The sequence below is a fragment of the Octopus bimaculoides genome, chromosome 5 (genome assembly GCF_046866305.1).
Source record: "Octopus bimaculoides isolate indiv1 chromosome 5, ASM4686630v1, whole genome shotgun sequence".
Taxonomy (NCBI): domain Eukaryota; kingdom Metazoa; phylum Mollusca; class Cephalopoda; order Octopoda; family Octopodidae; genus Octopus; species Octopus bimaculoides.
The window spans coordinates 74705084-74721835 of NC_142932.1; the positions used below are offsets into that span (position 1 = coordinate 74705084).

At 32.9% G+C, this 16752-nt stretch overlaps 1 protein-coding gene across 2 annotated transcripts in view; it reads right to left on the minus strand.

Moving 5' to 3' along the window:
* Nucleotides 1–7092: 7092 nt before the first annotated feature.
* Nucleotides 7093–16752, minus strand: part of LOC106872525 (glucose-6-phosphate exchanger SLC37A2) — a 93091-nt gene continuing 83431 nt past the window's right edge. For both annotated transcript variants that reach the window (XM_014919546.3, XM_089352455.1), the window contains one exon: nt 7093–10505. In XM_014919546.3, coding sequence (XP_014775032.3) covers nt 10443–10505 — 63 coding nt within the window. In that variant the 3' untranslated portion in view covers nt 7093–10442. The remainder of the gene's footprint in view (nt 10506–16752) is intronic.

Sequence of the window (16752 nt, forward strand, 5' to 3'; positions counted from 1 at the left end):
GGGTGGGAGTAGCTGGAAAGAAGGTAATGATTGTGGTGACCCGATTGTTAAAATCCACTTTTCAATGCAACATTTAAAAATGAATTAAATGTTTTTTTACTGACAGTTATATTGCAGTAGGACTGAACCCAAAACCGTATGGTTGAGAAACAAACCTCTTAATCACACAGCTATGTCCATACCTAGCAATGCCATATGTTTAATTTTATCCCTAAAGGTTTTAATTACATTTAAACACAAATCTAGAGGTTAATTAACAGTCACTATTGCCAAGAATTAAAAGTCAATAAATTCCATCTTCTTCGAGTTGATTCCTTTCTCACTCTCAGACTAGGAGAGGGATGGGATTCATCAAGCATAAAAATTCCCAGAAAACATGTCTCAGTGTCCAGTGGTTAAGAAGCTTGCTTTGTAACTATGTGATCTCAGATTCAGCCCTACTGTGCAACACCTTGGGCAATGTCTTTTACTATAGTCCTGGGCTGACTAAAGCCTTGTAAGTGGATTTGGTAGACAGAAGCTGAAAGAAGCCTGTTGTATATATGTGTGTGTTTTTGTGTCTCCTTGTTTTGACACCATGTGATAATTGTGAATGAGCATCATCATACAAGCAATGTTGTTTGTTTGCAGTCTTCAAGAAAATCTGCCTCAATGAATTCCATCTGACCTATGAAGCATGGAAAAGTAGATTTTAAAATAATGATGAGTAAATATGATTTTCATTTCAGTTCTTCATCCTGCAGAAATATACTTTGTTGTTCATCATTTTGAGGTTGATACACAAAGTACTAGTCCTTTGATTGGTGGTGTATTGGCAAAATGTATTAATGTTAGATGAGATGGCTTGTGGTATCTCTTCTAGTTGTTTGTGTTCTAAATTCAAATTCCACCTAGGTATACTCATGGTTAAAACTATTCACCCAATTACAAGAGCACCTTGATCAATATACAATCAACCAGTGTGGATAGATGGGTCAAGAATGGTATGGTGACACTTTATCCAGCAGTGGACTAAAAATGGTTTGCTGAGAATATGGAATAAATGAATCTAATAAAACAGTGTTAGGGTTCAGTTCATGAACTGTGTGTTGTGAAGGTGCATGACTTGTCTAGTTGTTAGGGTGTTGCACTCATGATTGCAAGATTATTGTTTTGATTCTTGGACTGGGTGATCTGTTGTTTTCGTGAGCAAAACACTTTGTTTCATGTTGCTCCAGTCCACTCAAACGTAAATGAGTAACCTGGTGACAAATTTGCATCCCATTCAGGAGGATTGTTGCAATATGGGTCACTTATACACTGTGAAAAGTGGGTAACTAGCCCTATAAATCCTAGTGCTTGAGACAGTAATGTCCACTTGTTGATGATGATATTGTATTGTGTCCATGAGCAAGGCACTTCAGAAGTACATTAAAGGTCTATGAAAAAAGTTTTGCTTTAGATGTATTTATTGCAAGAAACAACTTGATCTCTTTCTCTAATGTTTTACATAGTTCAAACTACACAAGTTAATGTGTGATGAACAAAATAGGAATTTTGAAAGAAGTATCTATAAAATTGGTTTTTAAACATCAAATAGCTATGGGGTGTCCACCAGAATAAAACAGTAATCTAAGGGGTTCATAGATAAAAAAAAAATGGTTGAGAATCATTGCACTAGACCAAAGATAAAGGAGCCAAGAGGGTATCTGTTCATGATGACACAAGTACATAAAACAACTAGTGAAAGCATGGTACATGTTACCAAGCCATACCCACTCACAAGTGATGGTTGGTTGTATTTTAAAGGAGAGCGAGTATACATCTCTCTTCAGTGTGATCTTTATTTTCAAAGACAATAGTGTATACTGCTGGTGAATCTTGGGAGGGTCATTATGCTAATAATAAAAACATGCACTGGTTCTATTTCACTTCTTTATTTTAATATGTTAACTGGTTGACCATTCAAGCAATTAACTAATCAAGTGATTAATTGCTTGGTCAATCAATCAGCTAGGTTTATCAAAGTCCTTTCGTCATCAATCACATGCCCTCTCTCAGAAATAACTCCAATAAAATATTCAAGTAAAATCTATTTAAAAATTCATCTGCTTTGTCACCAATTTATTTCCATTCCTGTACACATATGTCATATAAATGTTATTTCTATATATTCATAAATATTTATGAAGTACTTTTGACATTTTTTTAGGTGGGGGTACTAATGTTCTTTCTGGAAACAAAAAATAAAACAAAAGACAAGTTTTGTATAAATTGGTTTTAATATTATCAGAGAAATATATTCAACATGTTTAATACTAACAAAATTGATCACAACCAATAAAAAGATAAAATACTGATTTATAAAAACGTTCTTTTTTTGTTTTTTAGTTATAATTGTAAACCATATTTTATTAAATCTCATTTTGATAATTAAACCTGCCTCAGTATTGTTTAAAATGGATGAAGAAATAACATATACATACATGAAAACACACCAACACCCACACATATATGCATATACATATACATGTGCACATACACATATATCTATATGAAACTGCAACCAAGGTAATCAAGGTAACATTTACAGCAAAAAAGACATAGTGATGAATTTTGGTAGGAATTTTGTGGGTCAATATATTTGGAAAAAAAAAAAAAGATTAAGTAGAGATCAGTAAAATTTTAATAATTTTAATCTTCTGGAAGGATTTGAATTTCAACATTTTAAGGGAAAAAAAAATAAATAAACATAGTTTAACCCTTTTGCTACCATATTTCTGCTGAAACACATAGTCTTTGTCTCAATTAATTTTGAAAATAATAAGAAATTTGTTAATATAACTTTATCATTATTGATATGACATTTGGAACATAAATTGCAGTATTTTTGAGGCATACAAAATGAATTTTCCAGACCATCATCATCATTATTATTATACTCAGGGTCGATAAATTAAGTACTAGTGAAACATTGAGGTCGATGTAATTGACTAGTCCCCTCCCAACAAATCTGTAGCCTTGTGCCTCCAGTTGAAAGGATTATTATTATTATTATTATTATTATTATTATTATTATTATTATTATTATTATTATTATTATTATTATTATTAACTCAGGTTTTGTTGGAGCTCCTTGGGTCTTGCATGTGTAGCAGGATTGGTACCTGCAGTCTACAGTACCATGCTATCTGTTCTTTTCAGTTAATACTTTCTTGATATTATTATTAATTATTACTATTAAACATTGATATTAATTAAAAACTAGCTACATAATAGTTAATAGTTATTTAGTAGATTAATAGCTGTTTATAGTCATTTTCCACCAAGATATTATATTTGGAATGCTATGAGACAATGGAGAAAACTCTATGAGGTCATTTATCATGCTAAAAATAACAGCGAAACTTCTCTCAAATCATACCCATTTTCAAAATGTAGACCTAGGTACACTATTTGAAAATAAGATAGGGTAATCATAACTGGAATGCTTTTAATCATAGGTCTATTGAATCAGGCCTGGCCTGTGGTTAAACAACAATGGAAGACGAGATGTAAAATAATAAAAAACAAAAATTACCATCCTGAAATATAACAATAATCAACATCATTGTAAATTTAGTGGAAACTGGAGTAAATCTCCAGAAATATGCTTAATATGATTTAATTATGGGACTAATTTACTCAGTAGACAGTAAAATGGTATATAACAAAGAAATACATAAAATTAATTGGTTAGCTGAATCTCAAAATACATAGGGATGGGACGGTGGTTGGCCAGTATATAAGAGTAGACTGTATATTCCATGGTAACTCAAAGATCAAAGATTAAAGTTTGAAACATTTAGTATAGAATTAGTTGTTTAGTCCCAGATCAGCACTGACCAAGAAGATCTATGGATAAAGGTAAAGGATTTTTCAAACATGATATCTCTTCATTTTTTAAGCATAGTTCATCCTGGACCACACTATTCAATGTGTTCCCCACAACTTTTTTTTGGTTAAGATAGTAGAATGTGATTTGAGAGAAATTTTGGCTGTTATTTCTAGCATGTTGGGCAGTTGCATAGGGGTTTTCTCACTGACTCATTATGTTTATTGTGTGTGTGTGTGTGTGTGTGTGTGTATGTGTGTATGTGTGTGTATGTGTGTATGATTTGAGAAACAATAGGAAGATTTTGACAGAGACATAAGAAAACAGACAATAAAGTTAAAGGAAGGAGGGTGTGTGGGTGTGGGTGGAGAGTAACACCTAAGAGAAGAAATTTGAGAAAAAGTTTCTTCAGCTCATTTGATGACCCACTCAAGGACTAACCCTGGTTCTATGATTCAAACTTCTTTTTCAAAGTGATCTAAATTAAAACCTTCCATCAAAATTTCATGTAAATTTATGTTCCAAACACCAGGTGAATAATAACAAAGTTATTTTACTATAAATTCTTCATTATTTTCAAAATTAATTAAAAAAACAAAAAGGTAGTGTATATCAACAAAAATAAGGTAACAAAAGGGTTCACCACACATTCACATTTGTTATTTCACTTTGACATTGTACAAAAATAATCAAGTGATACAGTTATCTTGGGCAAGTGTCTTTACCATAACCTCAAGTCAACAAAAGCCTTGTGAATGAAATTTGGTGGCGGGAAGACTATACAGAAATGCAAAAGTCCATCAAAAGGACTGGTCCTGTTCTTGGATGGAGATTTTTTTCCAGCAGTCATTTTAACATCACCATCACAGTGACCACCACTACAACTGGGCTCTTGGATGTCTTTTATTCAGTCCGCTCTGTTGCAAGCATTTAGACCAAGTTACCCTGTTTGAGGATAACTTCCTCCCTCCCTCTCTCCCTCCCACAAATCTCAGAGGTCCTGAAAAGGATCGAAAGTACTGGTCCTCCTCTTCTGACAAAGCCAGAAAAAACAACAGCAAAAAAAATAATGAAACTTGAGTGACACTCCACATGTATGAATGTCATTAGACTCATATAAATATTTCCCTTTCTCAAGGTAATTTTTGCCAGGCAGCCATTTAGAAAATCCTGCAGACAGCAATTTGCCTATGACTACAATAAACCAAGGAAATATATCTTACAGTTATTGTTATTTAACCCTTTGCTACTATATTTCTGCTGAAATACACAGTCTTTGTTTCAATTAATTACGAAAGTAATGAAGATCATGGGATTGCACCGAGAAAGTTACCCTCCAAGGCACAAGTTCAGGCAAGGTTGTTTATGGAAGACCAGCAGTTGCCCATGCATACCACTCTCCTCTCTCCAAACCACTGACGTTTTTCAAGGGAAAAGCAAAGGCCAATACAGCTTGGCACCAGTGACATCATAACTCATTTCTACAGCAGAATGAACAGAAGCAACATGAAATAAAGTGTCTTGCTCATGAACACAACACAGAACCAGGTTCAAGAATCGAACTCACTACCTCATGATTGTGGGCCTGACGCTCTAACCACTGAGTCATGCACCTTCACAAAATAAAGACAACTGTCATTATTAAGTTTGTGTTTGAAATACAATTGATTGCCACTGTGTCGCTTATGATGACAAGGGTTCCTGCTGGTATCATCAACAGAACAGCCTGCTCATAAAATTAACATGCAAGTGACTGAGCATTCCACAGACACACATACAGTGAGATTAAGTGTGACACACAGAACGTGACTAGGTTGGCCTTTTGAATTATTGGCACAACTCATTTTTGCTAGCTGAGTAAACTAGAGCAATGTGAAATAAAGCATCTTGCTGAAGGACAAAATGCACCACTAGGAATCAATCTCATGACCATATGATCATAGCTGAATACCATAACCAGTCAGCCACGTGCCCTGGAATATAAATTTTGGACAGGGTGCACAGCTCAGATATTAGGCAACCTTTCCAGGTTGAGCAGCTACTTTTCCTCATTGAGAGGTCACTGCTTCAGTGTCACAGACATGTCATTAGAATGTCAGAGGAAAGGATGACAAGATGGATTCTTCAAACCAAGTCAACAAGCAGGAGACCAAAGGGTAGACCAAGAACAAGATGGTTGGATAATATCCAAAGTCATGTTTGGGAATCTAGCAGGAAAGTATAATGATGGTTGCTTCTGATAGTACCCTATGGAGGAGGTATCTGAGGATTCTATCACCATGATACGGAAATACTGGATGGCTGGGCACTCTATCAGTTACAATGATGAGTGTTCCAGTTGATTTGATCAACGGAACAGCAAGCTTGTGAAATTAACTTGCAAGTGGCTGAGCACTCTACAGAGTGTATCCTTAATGTAATTCTCAAGGAGATTCAGCATGACACACTGAATGTGACAAGGCTGGCCTACTGAACTACAGGTACAACTCATTTTTGTCAGCTAAGTAGACTGGAGTAATGTGAAAAAACGTGTCTTGCTCAAGAACACATGCTGCTGGGAATCATACTCATATGATCCTATGATTGTGAGTAGGTGGTAAAAATAGATGTACGGACGGATGAAATTTTGGAGAAATATTTTAATTTAGATCACTCTAAAACAGAAAGTTTATATCATAGAATGAGGGGCAGTTTAAGAAGGGTTGGTATCTAAAGTGTTAAACATCTTGATTTATAAAACATGATCAATTCCTCAATTAGGTAACACAGGGCCACGAAGAATGAGAGATGGGGGACATGGCTTTTCAAATGATTTTTTTAAAGAACACATTAAAATAGAAAGTAAAATTCATTAAAACCAGGAATTGGAAGTTATTTTAGTATTGTCTCATATAAAACAAATAAAAAATAGATAATACATATAGATTTATAACATCGAAATACATAAATACAGGTTTAAAAAATAACCAAAAACAAACCCCAGTTATATATAACAAGACTATTTAAATTTCAATTTCTATATTAATATTAAAAACAAATACTTTAAAATATTCCATTTATAAACAAAAATAGAATATATGCATGCATACATATATATATATATATATATATATATATATATATATATATGTATATAAAAAAATTATATAAAAATATTTTTTCCTATAATATGAATCACATGATGCATTATAAGAAATTTACAATTTTTTTCCCACCAAAATAGAGTATTAAAAGGTTGATTTCTTTATACATATTCCCTTTTTCAAATTTTTTATTTTTATTCATGCATTTTATAATTTTTTGTTAACAAGTCCATAAGAATGAGTGATTCATTTTTGTGACCAGAAAATCTCACCGGGTAAATTTGCTATGAATTGGTAAATCAGACTGTCAATAGAAAATGTTTACATCATCATCTTGTTTCATGCCAGTTTCTTGGTATCTTTATTGATGTTTGGTATTCATTGGACAAGGGATTGAACTACTAGCTGATTGGTTAATAATTGATAACAATATATCATAATACGATGTACTTGTGACCAAGATATTTAAACACAGGTTGGTTTGGTTCACTGACATGTTGACTTCAGATCCTTCAATAGATATAGCAAGCAATAAAATGTACTGTCCCAGTACAGGCTTGATCCTTGCAGTAAAATAGACTCTGCCAGTATAGATTTGAGATCCATCTTTAGATAAAGATTATAGTAAAATGGAAGTGACAATATAGGCTTCTATAGATAAAGCTTGTAATCCAGTGGACTCTACCATTAGAAGCTTTGGATCCTTATAAATATATAAGTTGCAGTGAAATGGACTCTGCTAGAACACATGTGATTTATACAAAGTGCATGAAAACCACTTTCTAAATGATTTCCAAGAATTCAAGCAGTTACAAAACCCCTTTTGCAATGACTGTATCATAGACCAACTTTGTAGTTATACTGACTGCACTGAAGTGTGATAAAAGAGTGAGTTATTATTACAAAGATTTAAGGTAAGAGTTTTTCTTCAGAGATACCATTTCTGGTTGCAGGATCAGATTGATTAAGTCTTGAGAGAAATTTTGAGATGTCAAAGTGAGAAAAAGAAATTATTATTTTCAAGATGCATGCATGTATATTATATATATATTGAAAGAGAGGGGGGGGGGGGGTAATGTGTGTGTGTATATATTTTTAGACACGCATACACATACACACACACCCAAGTGTACACCAGTTGTTCATGCTAGCAGATAAAAAGGTTAATAAAGCTAAGTCAGTTTCAGGCCACAGTTCCAATTCCCATCATATCACTTCACCAGGTTCATTTACTAAGTGTGACTAGAATATAGTAATAGCATATGGAAATATTTATTTATATTAAAAAATTTGATAACTTAAAATTTTCAAGAAACTGTCAAGAAGAGAGTGATTTAAACAACACAAACACACATGAATATGAGCAATAACATTACTTTTTCTATTATGTAGACTTACTCAAAATTAAAAGCAGCATCTCTAACACTATGGAAGAGTCACATTAACCATTTATATTACATACACTTTCATTTATTTCTTTAACCTTCTAGTATTTAAACCAGCCATGTCTAGTCAAAATATTCTGCCTGTTTTATGATTAAATTGACCAGATCCAGCCACTCACACCTACCCTACAATGCCACCCTAAAAATAAACAATCGCATCATTAAAATCTTAAATCCACAAGATAATGCATGATAAACTCAAAACAATGAGAATAAATAGACAATATATTTGACAGAGTAATCTGAATGCTAAAAGGTTAGTTAATATATCAGATAACATTCAAACTGGCAAATTTGGCCTAAATATTCAACCAGTTTTTTGTTCAAAGAGGCCAGGTCTAGCCTCTCACACCTACACTTCAAAGTCTTTCTAAAACTAAACAATCACACTGTCAAAATCTCAAAGCAGCATGTTAATACATGATAGATAGATAAGTATTAAATTTGACAGAATAATCTGAATGCTACAGATTTAAATTGTTATACAGTTTCATTGTGTTCTTGTGATTGCATCACATAGTTGCATAATGTTTGAGATGAGTGTAGGCAAGGCTGTCTGGTTAAGAAGTTCAGTTTTCAATCACATGGTTCTTTGGTTCAATTCCAATATCTAGAATGCATTCTAACATAACCTTACATTAACCAATACCTTAAGAGTGGAAAAAATGGAAACTGTGTAAATGTCAAAATAATGTTATTATAAAGTACTTTTAAGAATAGCAACTAGGCATTTGCTGATGGTACAACTTTATGCTGATAGTAGAGTAAAATTTTATTGTGAAGACGGAATTAACTGGGGATTCAAGTTTTGCCCTCAACTGACATGAAGAAAGGATCTAAAAACCAACAACAACATAAAAAATTAGAAATTCATTATATAAGCTAATTTTGCAGACTATACCTGAGAGAGAGAGAGAGAGAGAGAGAGAGAGAGATAGAGAGAGAGAGAGAGAGAGAGAGAGAGAGAGAGAGAGAGAGAAAGAGAGAGAGAGAGAGAGAGAGAGAATCAAAGTGATGAGGCACAGAGCCTTTAATATGTTCAATGCTATGGGTATTACAAATGAATTGTAAAGGGATCTTGTCGGAATTTACAAATTATGTAAAGTCTGATAGATGTGACCAAATGAAATTGGTTCAAAAAGTGTGACTTATTCTGAGAGGGACTCACAAGGAATGAATATGAAAAAAATCCTGTTTGAATAGAGGTAAGTTTTTGATAGAAATTACTATAGTTGGGTGTAGCAACAGAAGCTATTGAGACACCTGAATTTAGTATATTCTTAAAAGGATTAGTGTGGGCAATGAGAGGATTATATGTAAGTTACAAGAAAGGATTTTTAAACTCAAGTCAGACAAAATCAGCCAATGAAGCAAATACTATACTTAGTAATAAATACAAATAAAAGAATGTCTTGATAAATATTACAGTATGCCTGACAATAAACATTCTTTTGTTCACTTTGATATATCAAAATTTCTTTTGAGGAATTAAAAATATAGCAATAAAACCTGCATATGCTGTACAATGAAACAAGCTAAAAAATAAGGCAGAAAATAAAGTTCTTAAATATAAGTTTGATAATTCGCAAATTAATGACTTTTAAGAAATTAAAATTAGATTTTAAGAAATTACAATTGCGCTTTAAAGGAATTTAAATATAAAGAATCTTGTAAAGTGAAACAAAATAGTTTGTGCACAGTCAAATGGCATTATAAGTCAAAACTTGACAAATATTCCAACTTGAATTACACAAAAATCTAATCACAAAGAGATTAGGTTCTGTGATTAGGTTTTCTTATTAAAGGTCAATTTCTCATTTAAAAAGGCTAAATATTCTATGTAAAGAAAATAGATCATCTTAGATATAAACCTTGATGTATAGTTTATAGAATAATCAAAGAGTATATGCTTCCTAACCAATCTATTATATGTTTAAAGAACCATTATATACATACAATAGAGTTTCTTAAAAAGTAGGTGGCTAAAAGAAGAAAAAAAAAAAAATGGAAAGATTAAAAAAAAAAAAAAGAAGAAGCAATGGTCCATTCTGAAGGAGGTATTTATCTTTGTGTCCACTTTCTCTTCGCAACTATTATCTCCTTGAGTGAGACACGTGTTAGTAACTGAAGCAAACAGAAAAAAAAGAAGAAAAAGAAAAGAAAAGAATATATATATGTAACTTTAGTTATTGATTTTATTAAACTCTCAACATTTTTAAATACAGCCGAACCAAAACACATAGTAATGAAACAATACAAAAAAAAATAATAATACTAAAACAATGTTTGAATGGAATTATTCCTGTAGAGAGGGAAAAATACTCAAAGAGAAACATTAGTCTTTTAACAATGTAATATTTTTTTACAATATCCTGATATCCAGAAAGCAATTTTGTCACACATATTCTATGCATATCATATATTATAAATTTAAATATAAAATAGAATTTTGATAATTTCCAACTTTGCATAAAAATAAAACAGTTTCTGTTTTGTTTTGTGTTTTTTTCTAAAATACAATAACAACAATGAAAAATGAGAAAAATATCATTATCAAATTAGAATGTTATTTCTCTGTTATGAAAGACAAACCCCATAACTGTATTAGTTGACAGACAACCACGCAGTTCTGTAACTAAAAGTTTATTGCATAAAATAGACCAAGAAAGAAAGGTTTTCATAGTAGTCAAAATTCAATGAACCCATAATGCATTGAAGAAATAGGTGTGTAACTGGGTAAATAAACGTGAGGACTCTGATACTAAATAAACCCTTTGCTTGTCCTTTGTATAACATGGGATACACAGGATTTATTTCTGTAGTGTCCATGTATCATATATGGTACACATTCTCAATGTTTGGACTTACGAAAGGAAAGCTTTCTACTACCCAGAACGTATGAGACATAGAATAATTAAAAGTTTAAAAACAATCATGGACGTTTAGAATAAACTTATGAAAATGCTTAGGAACAGGCAAAGGGTTAATAGAAAATGCGAGTGAGCATGTATATATGTGCGTGAGATCAACATCTATGAAGAATTAAGTGCATATGTGTGTTTGTAGATAATTATAACACCTTATATAAGTATAGCAAAATCTGTAAGCAAGGGTCTATCTTTGTGAATAGGCACTGGTTTTAAATGGTACATTGTGAAAGAGTGGTTCATAAAGGATTCAGTTGAGTAAAGAAAGACAGAAAAACAAATAGAAGCAATTTAAGTTAAAGATTTTAAATAAGAAGGGGGACAACTCCGGGTGTTCCATAGCAGAAATAACTTTATTCAGCCTTTGGAAACTACATCCAATGTGTGGAGCTTTTAGCTTCCTCAATGAAGCTTGTGGATGTATTTCAATAACATAACTGATTTATAAGAGCTATTTCTGCCAAGGTATTTACAATGCCATGTAGTATCCAGATAAAAATATCGTTAATACCTTTGTCATTCACTTGTTTCAGTCAACTGGATTGCAGCCATGCTGGGGTACCACCTTGAAGAGTTTAATAAAACAAAATGATCCTAGTACTTTTCTTAAAGTCTGATAGTTATCCTATCAGTCTCTTTTGCTAAACCACTAGGCTACATGGACGTAAACAAACCAACACTGGTTGTCAAGTGGAGAAGGAGACAGACACATACATACATATTTTATATATATATATATATATATATATATATATATATATATATGATGGGCTTCCACACAGTTTCCCTCTATTAAATTCCATCACATGGTATTGGTCAGTCCAGGATAATAATAGAAGACACTTCACTGATGAGCTATACTGTGGGACTGAAACTGAAACCACGGAGTTGCAAAACCAAGGTGCCTGCATTTTGGGAATTAACAACATCCACTTGAACAGTTAATGACATAATTTTTGTCACATGTTTACAATGTTGATTAAATATTTAGATCAAATTAAAACTTTCTTTTGAACATTTAAAATATCTATAACCAAGACTTCTTTTAAACCCCATCCTCCTATTAGAAAAAATTGAATGGGCATAAGGAAAAATAATGTTCCTTTCTAAGAAATAATATTTCTTGATGACTTTTACATTTTTCAACGAATACATATCAATGAAGCATTGTTTTTTTACAGCTGGATACTCGCCCTGTTGCTCACCCTTGTTTCTGAAAAAAGGGAGATCTCATTCTAATTGTCTTTGAAAGCACAGAACTACTGAATGATTTGTTAACAAGGATATGTCAATAAATGTCGTCCATGGCTCAGTGAGTTTTTTGTGGTGTTGTGTGTGTATGTGTGTGTGTGCATGCACACAAATGTTTTTAGTTATTTTATATAAAACCAAAACAAAGCAAGTTATTAAAAATTAATAGTAAAGGTTTGTACTTTTAACTGGTATTTCAATATTTTGGGGACAGGGCCGCTTCTTCAGAAAATCTTCAGAGAGAAAGTTTTATTAACTAACTTTTCTGTTCTGTTGTATATATGTATGAAGGGTTGTTTGGAGTTGCTATATTTGCTACTGTAGCAACACAAAACAACTTTTCACAGATACACACTACAGAACAGAGAAGTCAGCTAACAAAACCTTTCTTCTGTAAATTTCCTGAAGAAGGGTTCCTAATCTCAAAATATTGAAATACCAAGTGAAAGTGCAAACCATTGACTTGTATTATTAATTTTTAATAACATGCAATATTTTTGGCTTTGAAAAAATAATTAAAAACATTTATATGACAATGCTTCAGAAAACAGATTCCATGAATCAAACTTTCTCACAAGCCATTGGTCAGTCCAAGGTTATAGTATTTAGTGAGGTCTATTTTGGTATGTTTTTTATGGCTGGATGCCCTTCCTAATGCCAACCATGTTACAGAGTGGGCTGGGTGCTTTTTATGTGGCATATACCACCAGTATGCAACTATATGTGTGTGCGTATATATATATATATATATATATATATATATATATATATATATATATATATAATTCTATAACCACATAAATCAATCAATCTATCTATATATATAATTGTATACCCACGTAGTTTGTCATAGTTATAGGGTTTGCATATCCCAGGGAACCCTGAGAGTTATGCCGGTAAGAGTTTAAGTCCCAGATAGATTAAAGTGTAGAGGTCCGATAACTAGCAATCCCCTGGTTACACTGAGTAGGGATTGGTCACATGACTAATTTTCAAAATACCATTGTTGCAGGAACAGCAACAAAGGGAAATAACACAACTATAGGTGATGTACTTTCCGAGTCACTGGAAGATACATGTATGAATGAAAGAAGGGAAAGCTGCAAGAGGCAAAGAGATCAATATTGCTATAATCTGATGCTATGCTTCAACAAACAATGTTGGTAAATAAACTAAGAAAGCATTCTATGACTAGCTACAAACAGAATTGTAAATCACTCTGTGACACAATCTGAAGCTTATAATGGACAACTTAAATGCAAAGGTAGGCAATGGCAATACACATAATGAAAGAGCTATAGGAATAAACAGTTGTAGCACTATAAATAATGAGAGAGGCTGCGGGAACTTGATATTACTGGATGGGATGCCAGTCTGTTGAAGGCTTAACTCTTTACCACATCATCATATTTACAAGATGAACTCATGTTCCTCTAACAGAAGAAACAAAAGTCAGATTAATCCTCTAATGATCAACAGCCCCTAGAGTTGGTCATACTTGAATGTTAGAGTGAAGACGAGAAGTAATGTTCATAGCAACAACCACTTGGTTACAATAGCTGACACTGAACTAGAAACTAAGGAGATCATGGTGAAATAACTTTAATAAGAAGTATACTTTTGCCCTCCTATTGTACAGCAAATTGTGGGCTCTGGCTGAAATGAAAAGTCAGATGCAGTCAGACCCAGATGAAGTCAACACTAAACAGAAACTAAACAGAATGACATGGTTCTAAACCCAATGATGCTTGTTGGGGTACAAAAAAAAAAAAAAGGAGAAAGTGGGAGATGAGAGCAGACACAGGGTACATCACAGGCACAAAGAAGTTCTTAGAGATTAAGTCAAAGAGTGTTTGAGAGAAATGCAAACTGCTGTAGAAGGAGGTTGAGGAACAAGGGAAGATGATGGTAATAGTGGACAAATGAATTTCTGTGGACAGATCTGCTAGCTAAGCAGAAAATGCAACCAGAATTAGATGCAAGGAGAGGCATGAAACCTGCCCTTCACATCAAAAGGTTATAATAACTTTATGCATAAAGTGGATAATAGTGACCACAGTATCAAAGTGACAACTGGAGTAAAGCAAAGCTTCATGATGTTATTAGCTGCTGCTTAACATATTCAGACTGGGTGATGGAGCAAACAACTGAACACCAGCCAAGAGGCATCTCATGAACCCACTTTAAAACACTGGCAGGTTTTGACTTCACAGATGACCTTGTACTTATACCCCCACCCCAAGCACTACCACCACACACCAGCACCTACAGAAAAAAAAAAAATCAACAGGTTTAGAAACTTTCATTAGTAAATTAGGAATGAAGAATCACCCAGAAGAAGACAGTGGTAGTAACAATAAACATCTCAAATCCCTCATCAATCACAGCAGATGGAGCAGGTTTACCCACAAGAAAGGTTCACTTATTTCGACAGTGTTCTCAGATATGATGGAAGACATCAAGAAATGTCTCAGCAAGGTAAAAAACACCTTCAAAAGATTGAATAATATATGGCAGTCCATTTCATCAACACCAAGCTGAAATTATATCAGAGCAGAGTTGGAGTATGAAAGTGACTACCTCAAGCTCTCTGTCTTCCACACTGATAAGATTAGAATATTGTAGGTCTTCAAGCTTAACACTATCTCCAATCAATTATTCATCCAAAATAGACAAGGAAACAGGAAAACCATTATCATAAGTGGACAACATCATGAGTGGATTGCTGTTTACTGGATGATAGAAGGAAGAGAGGAAGGTCCCAGAATATCAGATACCTAAAAGTAGAGAGTTGAAGACTATGAACCACACATAGGAAACTATTTTGAAGCTTGTCTAGAATGAGCAATCGTGGCGGATCTTTATTGCTGCTAGTAGAACAAGAATGAATGAGAGATTAATTATACCTAAAGGTTCGATGTGGTTGATATTAGTGAACCATACTCAACAGTGTTTGAAATAAATTTATTGAGAAAAATATTTGAGCTTCAGGTATGAAATCAGTGGACTAACTGCAGAAATTTTTTAGGTGTAAAGAAATAATTCAGTTTGCCTACACACAAGTACAGCAGACTACATTTGGGTTATATATATAGTTTATTAGTAAAGGTTTGTTAGATATTATAATTGTTTGTGTAAATATATGTTGTTTTATAACACAGGTGTGTAATGAGAATTTTGTGCATGGAAAAATATATATATATAAATTTAATTATATATGTGTGTGCATATATATATATATATATATATATATATACACACACACACACACAATTTAATCATATAGATAAATGTATGCATACACATATACATACATATATATAATTATATACAATTCAAAACATAAGACTGGGATATTTTAGAGTATTTCTAATTTGATGTTACATATGTTTCATTATGGGATATGAATAACAAGTCATAGATGTTTCTTCAACATGTATTCCTTTGTAACTCTTATCCTGTAATGAAACATGTGTAACAGAATTAAATTATAAATATACCAAATTTTTGCAGTCTTTTATAGAAATTTCAAATGCTATATAAGTCTGATTCAAAATAAAACATCTACATACATACATTTGATTGTTTTGAACATGAAGATGTGCTTCATGAGGACACAACTTGGATTATATATATAATTCAATACGAAAAATATGAAAGACCGAAAATGGAATTCACAAGACTCTTTATTCAGAACCAGTATGATCATTTTGATCCATCATGAACTGGTACTTTAAAGTACTTATTTTTTAAGCCTGGTACTTATTCTATCAGTCTCTCTTGCCGAACTGTTAAGTTACAGGGACACAAACACACCAACACCAGTTGTCAAGCAGTGGGAAGGGGAGAGGGACAAACGCAGACACACACACACATACATTGAGTCATCCCATAAATAATGCAGTCTTTTTATACTTCTTTTGTTTTTCAAAATGAAGAGAAAGTTCTTTTTTCATCTAAAATATACTCTCCTTGATTTTCTAGAATGCTCTTCCATCTATCTGGTAGATTTGCAAGGCCACTCTTCCAAAATTCACTTGTCCATGACAAAAAATATTTCTCCAGTACTGTTCTGACCTCATCTACAGAATTCATATTTTTTCCATCCAAATGATCTTGAAGACTACGGAATAAATGATAATCAGATGGGGCTATGTCTGGCAAATATGGTGGGTGGGGCATCATTTCCCATT